This window comes from Sus scrofa, chromosome 3 (assembly GCF_000003025.6).
Source record: "Sus scrofa isolate TJ Tabasco breed Duroc chromosome 3, Sscrofa11.1, whole genome shotgun sequence".
Classification (NCBI taxonomy): Eukaryota; Metazoa; Chordata; class Mammalia; order Artiodactyla; family Suidae; genus Sus; species Sus scrofa.
Genome location: NC_010445.4, coordinates 6,227,646 through 6,240,727, shown reverse-complemented (window position 1 = coordinate 6,240,727; position 13,082 = coordinate 6,227,646). Strand labels below are relative to the sequence as shown.

The window sequence follows — 13,082 nt, the reverse complement described above, 5'->3', positions numbered from 1 at the left end:
GGTAATTAAAAGTGGGCTTGATTCGGAATGAAGCCCAACTTCACAGACCCCAAGGACCTCCAGCCAGGAGACATGTCCCTGTGACGTACCCGATTGCTCAAACTCATTGGGGATAATACAGCGGACGAAATGGGGGGCAGTGCTGTGGAGAGTCGTCATCAGCCTGTTCAACTGCTCCTGGCGAGGGGCGAGAAGGAAGCAGTGAATCCCACGCTTGGGAGAGGTAGTTCTTCCTTAATTTTTTTTTTTTTTGGTCTTTTTTGTCTTTTAGGGCCGCGCCCACAGCATAGGGAGGCTCCCAGGCTAGGGGTCTAATGGGAGCTGTAGCTGCTGGTCTACACCACAGCCACAGCCACGTGGGATCCGAGCCGCATCTGCGACCTACCCCCCTCCACTGATGGCAACGCCGGATCCTTAACCCGCTGAGGGAGGCCAGGGATGGAACCCGTGTCCTCCTGGATGCTAGTCGGATTCCTTAACCACACAGCCACAAGGGGAACTCCTCTTTAGTTTCATTGAATCAAAATGAAAATTCTCTCAGAGGTTCAGTAACGTGCCCGAGGTGACGTGGTTCCCAAGAAGCGGGACCCTCGGAACTCAGGGCTGGCTCGTAATAGAACTGAGCTCCAAGAAGGTGCCCTCGTGCCTGTGTGGACAAATCTCGCTCTGTTTTTAGCCTCCCTACTGGATGGGCCCTCCTCTTCCACTTGGCTATGTCCAGGGAGGTGGCCCACTCTGCCTTAGGACAGCTGCCGGACCTTTGGGAAATGCTGACATATTTCCTCTTGAAACATCTCCCCATTTCCTCACTTTGGAGTATGTTTCTAGTAATGCCCAAACGTTGTGGAAGTTATGACCAGCCCAGAAGAGCTGCCAGCGCTGGATCCTAGGTACTGATATTTCCACGTGTTAGGCTGGGCAAGTCCCTGGGCAAGTCTCTGGTTTCAGCGGTGCCATGGGACCAGGCCATCTCTTAAGGGTTTCTTTCTGCCCTGTGGTCCTGTGGGTCTATGCCCTCTTCAGAAGGACACGGACTCCTTGAGTGAAAGAGGAAACTGTCGGTACAGAAATGAAAGCATCCCGTCCTGGGCTGTGAGGTAGCAGCCAGACCACAGCCCAAAGAAAGGAGGGGGGAGGTTGGGGACAGGGGTCACAGGTGGCCTCGGGGGCAGCCCCTACGTACCCTGTAGAAATTGGAAACTGTCATGAAAGTGGATCCTCGCTTTTGCCTCTTGGTCCCAGCTGAGGAAGAGAGAAAAGCACATTTTATGTCAGCAGCCAGGGGCGGGCACCCCATTTACGGCTCTCTGATAAGGACGTGCATCCTCTGGTTTTGAAAGATCTTGTCCTGGGACCACCTGAGGTAGGACCGTCACCCCAGGAAAACAAGATCCACCAGGGAGAAGGCGAGCGGGGCTGTGGCTTAATTGCCATAAGCAGTGCTGTACTCCCCGGAGGGTCTGTAGCCCTTCGTGATTCAGGGCTGGCTCCAGGGGCCACGCTGCCCCCACCACCTGGGGAAGAAGAAGAGCCCACGGACCATCTGGGGGAACTGCATGCTGGCGGTGAAGACATCTCTGAGCCCAAGGGGATTTGCTGTTCTCGTCTCTCTGAGGGGTGGCCCGTTGAGCTGGGACCTTGGCTGGGTAGGAAGAGGGCTGCGCTTGGCATTTGCCTCAGACTGAGGGGAGCAGGGGGCAGAAAATAAGCACAGGGCATTTGGGCATCCACTTTTCCAAAGCAGTACCACTGCACCTTGAGGTGATAGGGGCCTAGCGGTCAATTTGCTTGATGGAAGCTCCCAGGATGCATCTGTATCTCTCTATCACACTAGCATCCTCGGCCTCTCTCAAGCAACTTGTCATTCATTCATTCACTCATTCATTCATCCATCATCCATTCATTCAACAAGAGTTGAATATGAGAATTTGATTTTCTTCTTCTGGCCACCAAAGGGCATCAGCACAGAGAGACTAGATGCAACACGGGGTCAGCCGTACTTCTCTCTTTGAAGAGAAGGCCCAGCATCCCCAGACTTGATTTCTGGAACAAGCCTACCACTGTTTCATTCAGGGGGTCCTTGTTCTTCTCCAGCCAGCCTGCGATGTTGTAACCCACCTGGAGGGGAACATATGCCAGTGTTTACATTTCCGGTTCAGCGTCCACCTTTCAGGTCCCACAGACAGAACCCTGACCTCTATCTTTGTCTGCTCTGGGGTTCCCGGACCAACCTTCAGCCCCATCTCCTGGGGCTTTAGTTCCTGTCCTGGTGACTTGCCTGGAGGCCCGAGATATCCCTGAGCCCCAGTCTGAAGTGAGGCCCCTGTCCTCTGCTGTCTTGGGCATTTGCAGCTTACCTGTCCTGGACACCACATCTCTGAGCTCTGCCCACAAACTAAGGTTCCCCGGGTGTTCTCTGCCACGTGCAATCTTCCCTTACAGGTCTTGTTTTGCTGGCCATGCCAAGCCTCCCTGACCCCTGGGTCTTCTTCCACCCAGGTGGGCTGATCTTACTCCAGGCTCTGTGATGGAATCCTGAGCCCCATGGGGAACTCTCTACAGGGGCATCTGCTCTCTCCTTGCTGAGACGCACACATCCTCCAGCCAATGCCTGGTGGAAGGGGGGCGCCATCCATCCAGAACTGGGGATTCCGTGTGTCCAAGTAATTGGACATGCACTAATTTCTGGTTCCCATTATGCCACGTGGCCCCAACTGGAGAGGTAAAGAGGGAAGGCCCCTTCATATCTTTCCAGTGAGCCCAGGGAAATGTGGGTTTCCTTCCTTACACAGTTACGGCATTTGTCACCTCTGGGCCTTCCTGGAAGGGCACAGGCCCCACCTGACTTTGCATGTCCCACTGCTGCAGACACGGAGTCCTCATTTCATTGTGGGGGTGAGGTGCTATTTGCTCTAGGTAGCAGCACAATTCATTTTGCTGGTAATTGGCATGGTTATGGTTGTTGCATCACAAAAGCTTGGCCCTGATGCCCAGTCCAACAGCAGCTTTCCTGGCAGCTCTGTCCTAAGGCTGCTGTTCTCCGGCCATTAAACCCACAGAAGCTTAACGAACTCCTTGGTAGCAGAGGCATTAGCATTGGCACAAATACTGATCACCTCCCTTATCAATTAATCACGTAAACCTGAGCCCTGGCTGCCCTCAGTTTTCCTCTTCCCCAAGGACTAGCTTTGTCAGGAGCGAAGGAGCCCCCCTGTAGATATCACTTTGTTGGTTTGGTGGCCGCGAGCTGTCAGCAGGATGCGTTAATCAATTGCGGAATCATTGATGGACTCCTTCTTTTGGCAAGTGGCATTTCTGACGGGGATCCAAGTTCAGCCGTCGAACTGAGGGCTGTGGACAATGGCGTGGCCCTGGCAGGTCTGAGGGCATGAACTGCTGGCTGGAGGGCATCCGTGGCTGATCGCTTTGGAATTCCCAGGGGGAGAAGTGAGGAGGAAGCTATTCACCCTCTCAGATGGTGGCTGTGCTAGTGGCAGGCGGGAAGCCTCGGAGGGGGCAAGGCTGATGGACCTACAGCGGCGGAGCGGGAGGCCCGAGGCAGGTGGCCACAGGGGTGCCCAGGCAGTACTCCAGTGCCTGCATAGTGGATGAGCTCGAAGTGGGTCTCGGGCCCCTTGCCCTTGCCCCCCTTGGACTTGAGGAAGTTGCTGGACTTGCCCAGGTGGTTGTCGTACAGGGCTGCCTTGAACGTGGCATCCGTGGCCTTGGGGAAGACGCACTGTTCCTCCAAGATGGAGAAGATACCCATGGGCTAGAAGGAAGAGGATGGCATGAGAGGAGGCCGACGGGCGACTCTGGTGTGGGCCTGGGGTCAGGGGGACGGGTGACCCCACCCCGTGAGGCCAGCCAGGGCGCGGACCTCCGAGCCACGACCTCTGCGAAGGCTCTGCTCCTGGAGTGCCAGGACCATTTAGACTTGAAGAAGCTAGAATTCATCAGGTCCCATAGAAGGGAAGGGGAGACGGACGTCTCTGAAGGGGCTACAGAGCTCCCCGGATGCTCAGCCCACCCAAAGAGTGGTGCCAGGCAGGCCTGGCTCGCCGGAAAATGGTGAAATGTATGGACTTGTCCTCTCTGTGCTTAATTCTCTTTAATCTCCTTCTCCTTCTCAGGGATGTCCTCAGCTACTAGGGGCTGGATGTGGTTCTAGGTCTCTTCTCACCAAAAAAAAAAAAGCTCACACATGGCATTAGAGACTTAATACGCACCCCCCCCACCCGTGAAGGGTCTGAATTTCTAAAGACTCCTGGAAGCGGGCAGCGCTTAATATGTGACAGCGAGACAGGGGGTATTTTTAGACGTTGGGGGGGGGGGGACAGGCAGATTGTGTGCCCAGCCTGTTTTTGGAGACTCCTTTTCGGGGAGGTAAGGCTGGCCACACCTTCAAGAACCCTGGCTGCCTTGATGACAGCTTCTCTCTGATGCACCTGAGGATGAGCTTTGGAGACAGAGGGTGTCCTTTCTTTTATTTTTTAGCTTTTTACTTTGAAATAATTTCAGGCTTGCAAAAACAGTGCAAAGCATCCCATGTACCCTTCATCCAGCTTTTCCAAATGTTACCACAACCCCTATGCAATAATGAAAACCAAGACGTCGACACCAACACGATGGGAGGATGGACTTTGCTCACGTTTTGTCACCAGCCTCATTAACGTCCTTTCTCGGTCCCTTTCCTGCATTTCGTCAAACTACATATTCTTAAAAAAATTTTTTTTACATGATGCAAGATAATATGAGAGAAAGAACGCATATATGTGTGTAACCAGGTCCCTTTGCCATACAGCAGAAATTGGCACAACGCTGTAAACCAATTATACTGTAATAAAAAAGAAATTATTATCGAATTTTTTTTTTTTTTTTTTTTTTTTAGGGCCACACTCGCAGCATGTGGAGGTTCCCAGGCTAGGGGTTCTAATTGGAGCTACAGCTGCCAGCCTTCGCCAGAGCCACAGCAACACCAGATCCGAGCTGCATCTTCGACCTACACCACAGCTCATGGCAATACGGATCCTTAATGCAGTGAGCGAGGCCAGGGATCAAATCCACAACCTCATGGTTCCTAGTCGGATTCATTTCCGATGTGTCACGACGGGAACTCCTATCAAAACATTTTAAACTGAAATATATAGTTGATTTACAATGTTGTGTTAGTTTCAGATATGCAGCAAAGTGATTCAGTTATACATACAAAAATATTCTTATAGATAATTATGAGATATTGTGGGTGGGTCCCCGTGCTATACAGTGGGTCCTTGTTGGTTATCTGTTTTATACACAGTTGGTGTGTATACATCGAATCCCAACTTCCTAATGTATCCTCCGCCAAACTATGTATTCTTGCACAAGTCCGTTTGCTCAGACATTCCCTAAGGTGTGATTACAAGGGAGGCTCTTAGATGGCCTTAGTTAAAACCTGACTGGGAGTTCCCTGGTGGTCTAGTGGATAAGGATTCGGTGTTGTCACTGCTGTGGCTTGGGTTCCCTCCCTGGCTTGGGAATGGCCACATGCCATGGGCATGGCCAAACAAAACCAAAACAAACAAAAAACCTGATTCTGCCACTCGCAGGATGGATGACCATGGGCAAATGACCTCATGTTTTTGGGCCGCAGTGTTCCCGTGTGTGACATGGTTATAATAAATTACCTCCCCTGCACAAGGTAGCTTATGATGATCCCATGAGCGAAGGCAGAAAACGGCTGCACTAACAGTGGCCTTGGCAGAGGTTGCTGGACCCATTTTGCAGAGCAGAAGCTTGGGGTCAGATAAGCCAAGGTCATCAGCCGTTTCGCTGATTCCCCCGAACCCACAGGCCCCAGAGAGATCCCCTCCTGAGACGTGTCCCGCTCGGGGCCCTGACCTTGCTCCATCCCCTCCTTGGAGAAGGGGAGTACCTTTTCCAGGAGGTCGATGCAGGCCTGCAGGTCAAGGCCAAAGTCGATGAAGGCCCATTCGATGCCTTCCCTCTTGTACTCCTCCTGCTCCAGCACGAACATGTGGTGGTTGAAGAACTGCTGCAGCTTCTTGTTGGTGAAGTTGATGCACAGCTGCTCAAAGCTGCTGAACTGCAGGTGGGAGAGAGAAGAAGGGGCGTCAGGCAGCCGCAGTCCGAGCCTGTCCCGGGGCCAAGGGCTGGGCCCCGAGCAGAGCTAAAGCTTGCAGAGGGCCGACCTGTGATCAGCACCGCCCCAGATGCCTTCACAGCAACCACCCCATCCGTGCACTCATCGGCCCCGCAAGAAGCTCTTCTCGGCGACCCTCCCCGGCAAAGGCTCCGAGCGGCTTGACGACGGGGCCAGGACCGCTCCGTGCCGATGCTGGTGTCGGAAACTCAGACTCCCTGCCCTGTGCGGTTAATGGACACCACCGTGAGAAGAACCGCTTTCTTTCCAGGAGTAGAAATCATTTGAGATGCGTGATGGATCGGACCCGTGGGTGCCTTCGGACAGTCCTCTCTGTCTGGTTTTTCTCACCCTCATGAAGAGGATGAAGGGGCTTGAGGGGGTTACAAACCTTTTGATTGTTTTTCAAACCAGAAGCTCTTTTCTCTGAATGAGACCCCATGTGGAGGCCTCCTATGAAAAATGCTTGTCTGGTGATTAGACCTGAGTCTCATTTGTGTGGCAAGAAAGAGAGGCCACTAGTACTGTGCTGATAAATCAGCTCTCATTGTCTCTCTCTCTCAAAATAAAAAAAAACAACAACAACAAAACAAAACAAAAAAAACACCCACAACCTGATTTGTAGTGTTGGCGAATTTCCATGATGTAAATACACCCTGGATATGTATCAACAGGATGTCAACGGGTTCACAGCATTCCTGAAAAATTAACCATCAGCTCTGCTGAGCCCGTACCGCCCGGCTCCAGCCAGCACACCCCTCCTTCTATTCTGCTGTGTTCACACCGTTCTTTGTGACTTGGTGCCATGCACATGAAGAGAGAACCTTCTGGAGACCAGAAGTCAGAGACCCAGGAGCCAACTGAGATTGGCTAGCCCCAGTCCAAGATGAGAAACAAGACAAGCTTGGTGAAAAGTGGCTTCTAAAAGGCGGAGGGCCACCCCAGAGCAGAGGCCAGGCACACCTCAAAGATCTCGAAGCTGGCGATGTCCAGCACCCCGATGAAGAGCTGCCGCTGCATCTTGGTGTCCAAGGTCTTGTTGATCCGGATCACCAGCCACTTGAACATCTTGTCGTAGACGGCCTTTCTGGAGCTCCCCACAGTTGAGACCCATGAGGTGGGCGACTTTGTCAGCCACTGAGTAGGGACAGAGAAAGCAGGTGAGGGAAAGAAAGCTGGGGCAACCCCAGCAGTGTCGGTTGTGTTTAGGGAAGGGGTTGGGGGAGGGGGAGGAGACCCCCCCCATGGCCAATGAGAAAACAGGTCTGAAGCTGTCCTATTGATATACATGGAATATTACTCAGCCCTAAAAAAGGACAAACGGGAGTTCCCGTCGTGGCGCAGTGGTTAACAAATCAGACTAGGAACCATGAGGTTGCGGGTTCGGTCCCTGCCCTTGCTCAGTGGGTTAACGATCCGGCGTTGCCGTGAGCTGCGGTGTAGGTTGCAGATGAGGCTCGGATCCAGCATTGCTGTGGCTGTGGCGTAGGCCAGTGGCTACAGCTCCGATTGGACCCCTAGCCTGGGAACCTCCATATGCTGCGGGAGCGGCCCAAAGAAATAGCAAAAAGACAAAAAAAAAAAAAAAAAAAAAAAAAAAAAAAGGACAAACGTTTGCCTCTTGCAGCAACATGGATGGACGTGGAGGTCATTATGCTCAGTGTGGTAAGTCAGACAGAGAGAGAGAGAGAGACAAATGCTGTAAGGTAGCACTTATATGTGGACTCTAAAAAGTACCACAAACGAATGAGGATAACAAAAAAGAAGCAGAATCACAGAGAAGAAACTAGTGGTTACCAGTGGGGAGGGGGAGAGGGGAGGGGCAACATAGAGGGAGGGGAGTAAGAGGTACAGACTTTTTAAGTATTAAAATGAGCTGCAAGGATATATTGTCCAACGCAGAGACTTTAGCCAATATTTCATAGCTGTAAGTGGAGTATAACCCATAAAAATTGTGAGTCACTATATTAAACACCAGGAACTTAAATAATATTGTCCATTGACTAGACTACAATTTTTAAAAATTTAGGAATGAGGAAAAAAAAGAAAGCAGAGGCCTGAGACTGGTTCCCCCCCCACTCAAGGTCAAGTGGCAAAGCAATTACAGAACCCCAAATCATGTCTCTGACCCTGTCGTGTCTCTCTGAGACTCTCAATGTCTGGACATACAAGGAACGTTCTGGGTTTGCAGGATGCCTGTGAAAGGCACAGGAAGCAGGAGAGCCCCGCGCCCCCTGCACGGCCCCCGCCCCGCACCTACCCTCCGTGGTGTCCACTTCGGCCTGCTCCTCTCTAGCCTTCTGCTTGAAGTTCATGTTGCCAAAGTGCATGATGCCCCCGGTCAGCTTATACAGGCCGATCTTCTCCTCGGTGCTGAAGCCCAGCATGTCAAAAGCCACCTGCAAGGCCACAGCGGGGAGAAAGCCCAGATGCCCCTGGCTTCCTGTTCCGCAGAGTGGAGGCCCCCGTGGAGTGGCACCGGAGGGCCACTGGGCACGGTGTTGACCCTGGAGGTCAGACACACCCGGACCAGAGAGAAGTCTGTTTTCCTCCAAGGAGCCCAGACCAGAGGCTCTGCAAGGGAGTCCTTGTATTTATTTAACCTCCCTGGCCTCGGTTTAGACATCTGCCGGATGGGCATAGCAGGTGGTCGTCAGGATAAACCAGAATGATGGGTAAATGTTTAGTCCAGTGCTTGGCACATAATAAGAAGTGGCCCATATTATTAGCACGGTTATATTACAATTAAGGCTCCTTGCTGGGCACTGGGAGGAGGGGAAGGCCAAGCTGCACGAGAAATCAATTCCATCGTCAAAGAAGTGAGAGTACATGACACAGCTAACGAAAGCCCCAGGTGCTCAGCGTCACAGAGGAGGAGAGAGAGGGTGCAGCGGGGACTGGAGGCTCCCATCCAGCAGGAAGGAAGGGAAGGCAGAAAAGGTGTGTGGACTAGACAGACCTATAAATCCCTACAGCATTCTTGTTCAGTGCTGCCAAGAGAAACTCTGCTTGCTGGGACAGGCTTGGGATAAATGCCAACCGCACTCCCAGAAATCTCCAGGGGAGAGTCCGGGCTGCTTCCTGGCAGCTCTGAGGGCCCCCCTCTCCCCCGCGGCCCTGCCTAGGTCTGGTGGCAGTGCCTGCAGGACCCCAAAGTTCCCCCCAGTCTTTCACCAGCCCCGCCCACCCACTCCCGTCTGTGATCTGCCCCTCTTCCCCGTCGTCCGTGTAATCCACGACAGTGACGCCCTGGCTCACCCAGTGGTATGCCTTGGGGTTGGGGACCAGCAGCAGGCTCTCTGCCAAGAGCAGGAAAGCAGGTTAGTGGCTTGGTGACACGTGGTTTTCTTTTCTTTTTCATTTGTAATCCACATCGCTAAATGTCTGCCATGTGCCAGGTGTGATGGTGGCTTTGGGGGACTCTAGAGCTGAATAAGATGTGGTCCCTGCCTTCTGGGATCAGCCAGAGTCATGGAGGGGCTTGAAGAGGCGTGTGAGGAACTTTAGAGGGACCAGAAGGTCTCAGGATCGTGGTTGTGGCCTCTGTCACCTGGCCCAATATCTGGTACCTAGCAGATAACCCATCGATAGTTTTGGAATAAATAGATGCCTATATTTCTCCTTTCTCTCTCCTATAGAGAGCAGGTCACACGTGAAGGTGGAAAGAAACACACCGAGTGCAGCAGACAATAACAATCACTTACATATAATATGCATGGGATGGTGTTGCTTTTACGAAGAAGTATGTTCATTTCTATTTTTCTTCAAATGTGTGCCCCTCTTGGTCTTTCTTTCCTTTTTCAGTTTTGGAAGAGCTATGTGTGCAAGGAATATTTTCCTTTCCTTTCCTCTCTGCTGTTGAGAAAAACTACAGCTCGAGAAGGAATATAAGTGGTGCCTGCTGCTCCGCTCCAGGGCCAGAGAGGCAATAGGGCTGGGTGGGGAGTGCGGCAAACAGGAGAGCTTGAGCTCCATCCAAAGGGGCTACCACCACTCACTGCCCTGATTAGTGACATGTCAGAGGGGAGGCCCATGGCTATTGCATCGTCTGCTCTACCAGAGAAACCAGGAAAGTGGGTTTTTATGTGAAGCCTTCCCATTTCAAAACGCCCTATATGAATTAAAAAGTACACCGTGTCCAACACAAATAAAACCCGTCCCTGAGTGGGGGATGGTACTCGATACGCCAGCCTCTGGCTGGGATAGGAGGTGTGTATGTGGAAGATTCAGTTATCATCCTTCCCCCAACCTTATCTGCTGAGCAGGTCTGCTGTGGACACTTGGGCACGTTAGTGCCTGCGCAGGGGCTTCCAGCCGAGTGGGTCAGTGCAGCCTGCTGGCCAGGCTGCGCACTCAGTGGGCACATCCACCCAGAGGAGAGCCTGTCACATGCAGTGGTTCTGGGTTGCCTTCTCTGCTGCGTCTGAGCAAGACCTGGGGAAGGCTGTCTAAAGCCCTGTATCCCAGGTCCACGCCTCACTCATGAGATGCGGGCATCCCAAAGCCCCATCGGTGAAATGGGCCAACAGTGGGGTGACGCCTCCTAGGCTGTTGCAAAGTGAGGAGAACTTCGAGGAACTTCCCTGTAACTTCACGTAACTCTAAACCCCAGGGATCTTGCAGAACCACAGGCATGATTCCAAATCCTCCTACAAGGGGCATCCTTTGGTTATTGAAAATAGAGGACAAGCAAGTTACGAGTCCATCAGGCAGACATAAAGATCATTACCAACAAGCTCAGGCTTCTTGTTGGAGAGAATCTGGTAGAAAATGTGGTAGCCCCTCTCAGCGGCTTGCTGGGAGATGACCCGCGATTCCTCTAAGAGATCTGGAAAAGAAAAAGCAAACGCACCCCTGCGTTCAGCCCTGTCTGCCTGGAGTGCAGGGCTCCGTGGAAGGCAGAGTTGCCCTCCCCATAAAGCCCAGTGCCCTGGCCAGTCCCGGGTCCGCTCTTCCCTCTCCCCAGACCCACAGCCTCTCGGGGTGGAGGGGCCTGGCTCCGGGTGGAGGGGAGCGCGGGGGGGAGGGCTGGTCTCCTCAACGCGAGACAGGCTGCGTTCAGAAAGACCCCGCGCTTGGTTTAATGTCCCTCTGCTGCGATTCTGAAATGCGTAATACTTTTCATGGTGCACTGCCCCCCCACCCCATACATCACGGAGCTGGACCTGCCCCAGGAGCCTTCCCAAAGGGGCCCGACTCACAGCTCTCCATGTCGCTCCAGCCAGCTTGCCGGTGGTTCCGAAGTGGATTCGGATGAATTTGCCCTGAGCCGGGAGGGGAGGGTGGTGGTGAGAGAGGACACCAATAGCTCTGGACCTGGGTTTGGCTGCTGTGGCTCACTGACCGCCCTCCCGGGTTCTAAGGGCACTGCAGGCATGTAACTGCGCCCAAGGCAGCTGGGCCAGAGCCGCAGGCTTCCACGCAGATGGGCAGAGAAGTTAGGAGAACGGGTCCTGGCGCTAAATCGAGGGCCAGTGGGATCGTTTGCAGTTTTGGGGCACTTGTGCGAGAGAAGGGTGCCCCCAGGAGGGGCTGGGGTCCTTTGGAACTCGCTTAGAGGCAGGCGTGCCGGTACTCTGCCATGTAGGGGGCGCTGTACCACATCGCCTTTTGGGGAGACACCACCTCCCTCTCTCTGACCTTTGGCACAACCGCAGACAAATGCCCCTGGGAGCAGGAGTCTCTCTCCATCACCGCTCACCTGTCCCACCCCCACCCCCCACCCCCCGCCCAGCGCTGGTTTCTCAGGCCCCCTGAGCTCAGGCAGCAGGAGGCCTCAGCAGGACATGGGGGGCCAGCAGGGACAGGTGCGCCACTGCCGAGTTCCTCCCATGACCCCAGCGCCCACCAGGGCCCTGGGGACAGGGCCCCTCCTGCATCCCTCCAGCCAGGGACCCCTAGAGGGGGCTCCTCGGCTTTCAGCCATTGCAAATCTCTGATTCCCCTGTTTTGACTTTGACCCTCTCCCTCCCGTGTGCCTCAGGCTCCGCATTCAGGCTCTTGGATTTAGAGCCTGAACTGGGCTTGGTTGGATGCAGGTTTGAACTCTCTGGGAAGGAGATGCCGGCCCTCGCGTCCTCCCACTGGCGAGTTGCAGCCCGGATTTCCTTCCTTGGAACTGGGTGATAATGTCTGCCCTGCCACCCCCAGGGCCACCACGGCCACCGGCACACTTACAAAGCGGGAGGAGTTGTTGTTTCTGATGGTCTTGGCGTTCCCAAAAGCCTCCAGCACAGGGTTCGCCTGGGTGACTTGATCCTCCAGGGACCCCTGACCCAGAAAAAAATACAAGGTGGGGTCGCCTTTTGGTGGCTGCTTGGGGACCGGGGCTTTCAAACGACGGTGGCGTATGTGCCAGGAACCAAGGAGGAACTCGGGGCTGGAGGGGCATGGGGGGGGCACCGTCTGATGACCGTCTCTGTGACAGAGGAGGCACCTGTCTGTTATCTGTGACCTACGTCGCAGCTGGCAGCAATGCCGGATCCTTAACCCAGAGCAAGGTCAGGGTTCAAACCCACATCCTCATGGATTCTAGCTGGTTCTTAACCCTCTGAACAACGACAGGAACCCCCGGTAGGCCTTGATTCTTTGCTGTTGGGATGAGACTCCTGTGTGAGCCTGAACATCCCTGGTCTTCTTCTGAAGGCGCCTTTCCTCTTCGTCAGCTTTTTGTCGCTGCCGCTGGGCCAGTGCATGCTCCCTGTGCCCCTGGGGCTGCCAGGGGCTGCAGAAGCCGCTAAATCAGGAGCTGGCCTTCCCCTCTCTCCCCTGCCAAGCACGAGGGGCTCTGCCACTGGCCTTTCTGAGGGCTGACGTGGTCTGGGGCATCAGAATCCATCCTGATTCAGGGGTCAGACCTTCTCCCCAGGGGACCCCGCCGGAGTCGCTTCTCTGTAAGCCTCCATCTCCTCATCTATGAAGTGGCAGCTGGGAGGGTGAC

The 13,082-nt window shown here is 53.9% G+C and overlaps 1 protein-coding gene across 1 annotated transcript in view; it reads right to left on the bottom strand.

Annotated features, from left to right (window-relative positions):
- Nucleotides 1-12,837, bottom strand: part of LOC102160349 (myosin-16-like) — a 50,900-nt gene extending 38,063 nt beyond the window's left edge. Inside the window, 11 exon segments of the mRNA XM_021087967.1 lie at nucleotides 90-177; nucleotides 1,449-1,514; nucleotides 2,059-2,118; nucleotides 3,590-3,772; nucleotides 5,915-6,085; nucleotides 7,106-7,229; nucleotides 8,399-8,585; nucleotides 9,334-9,441; nucleotides 10,872-10,970; nucleotides 11,344-11,406; nucleotides 12,792-12,837. Of these exon segments, the coding sequence (XP_020943626.1) occupies nucleotides 90-177; nucleotides 1,449-1,514; nucleotides 2,059-2,118; nucleotides 3,590-3,772; nucleotides 5,915-6,085; nucleotides 7,106-7,229; nucleotides 8,399-8,585; nucleotides 9,334-9,441; nucleotides 10,872-10,970; nucleotides 11,344-11,406; nucleotides 12,792-12,837 (1,195 nt within the window).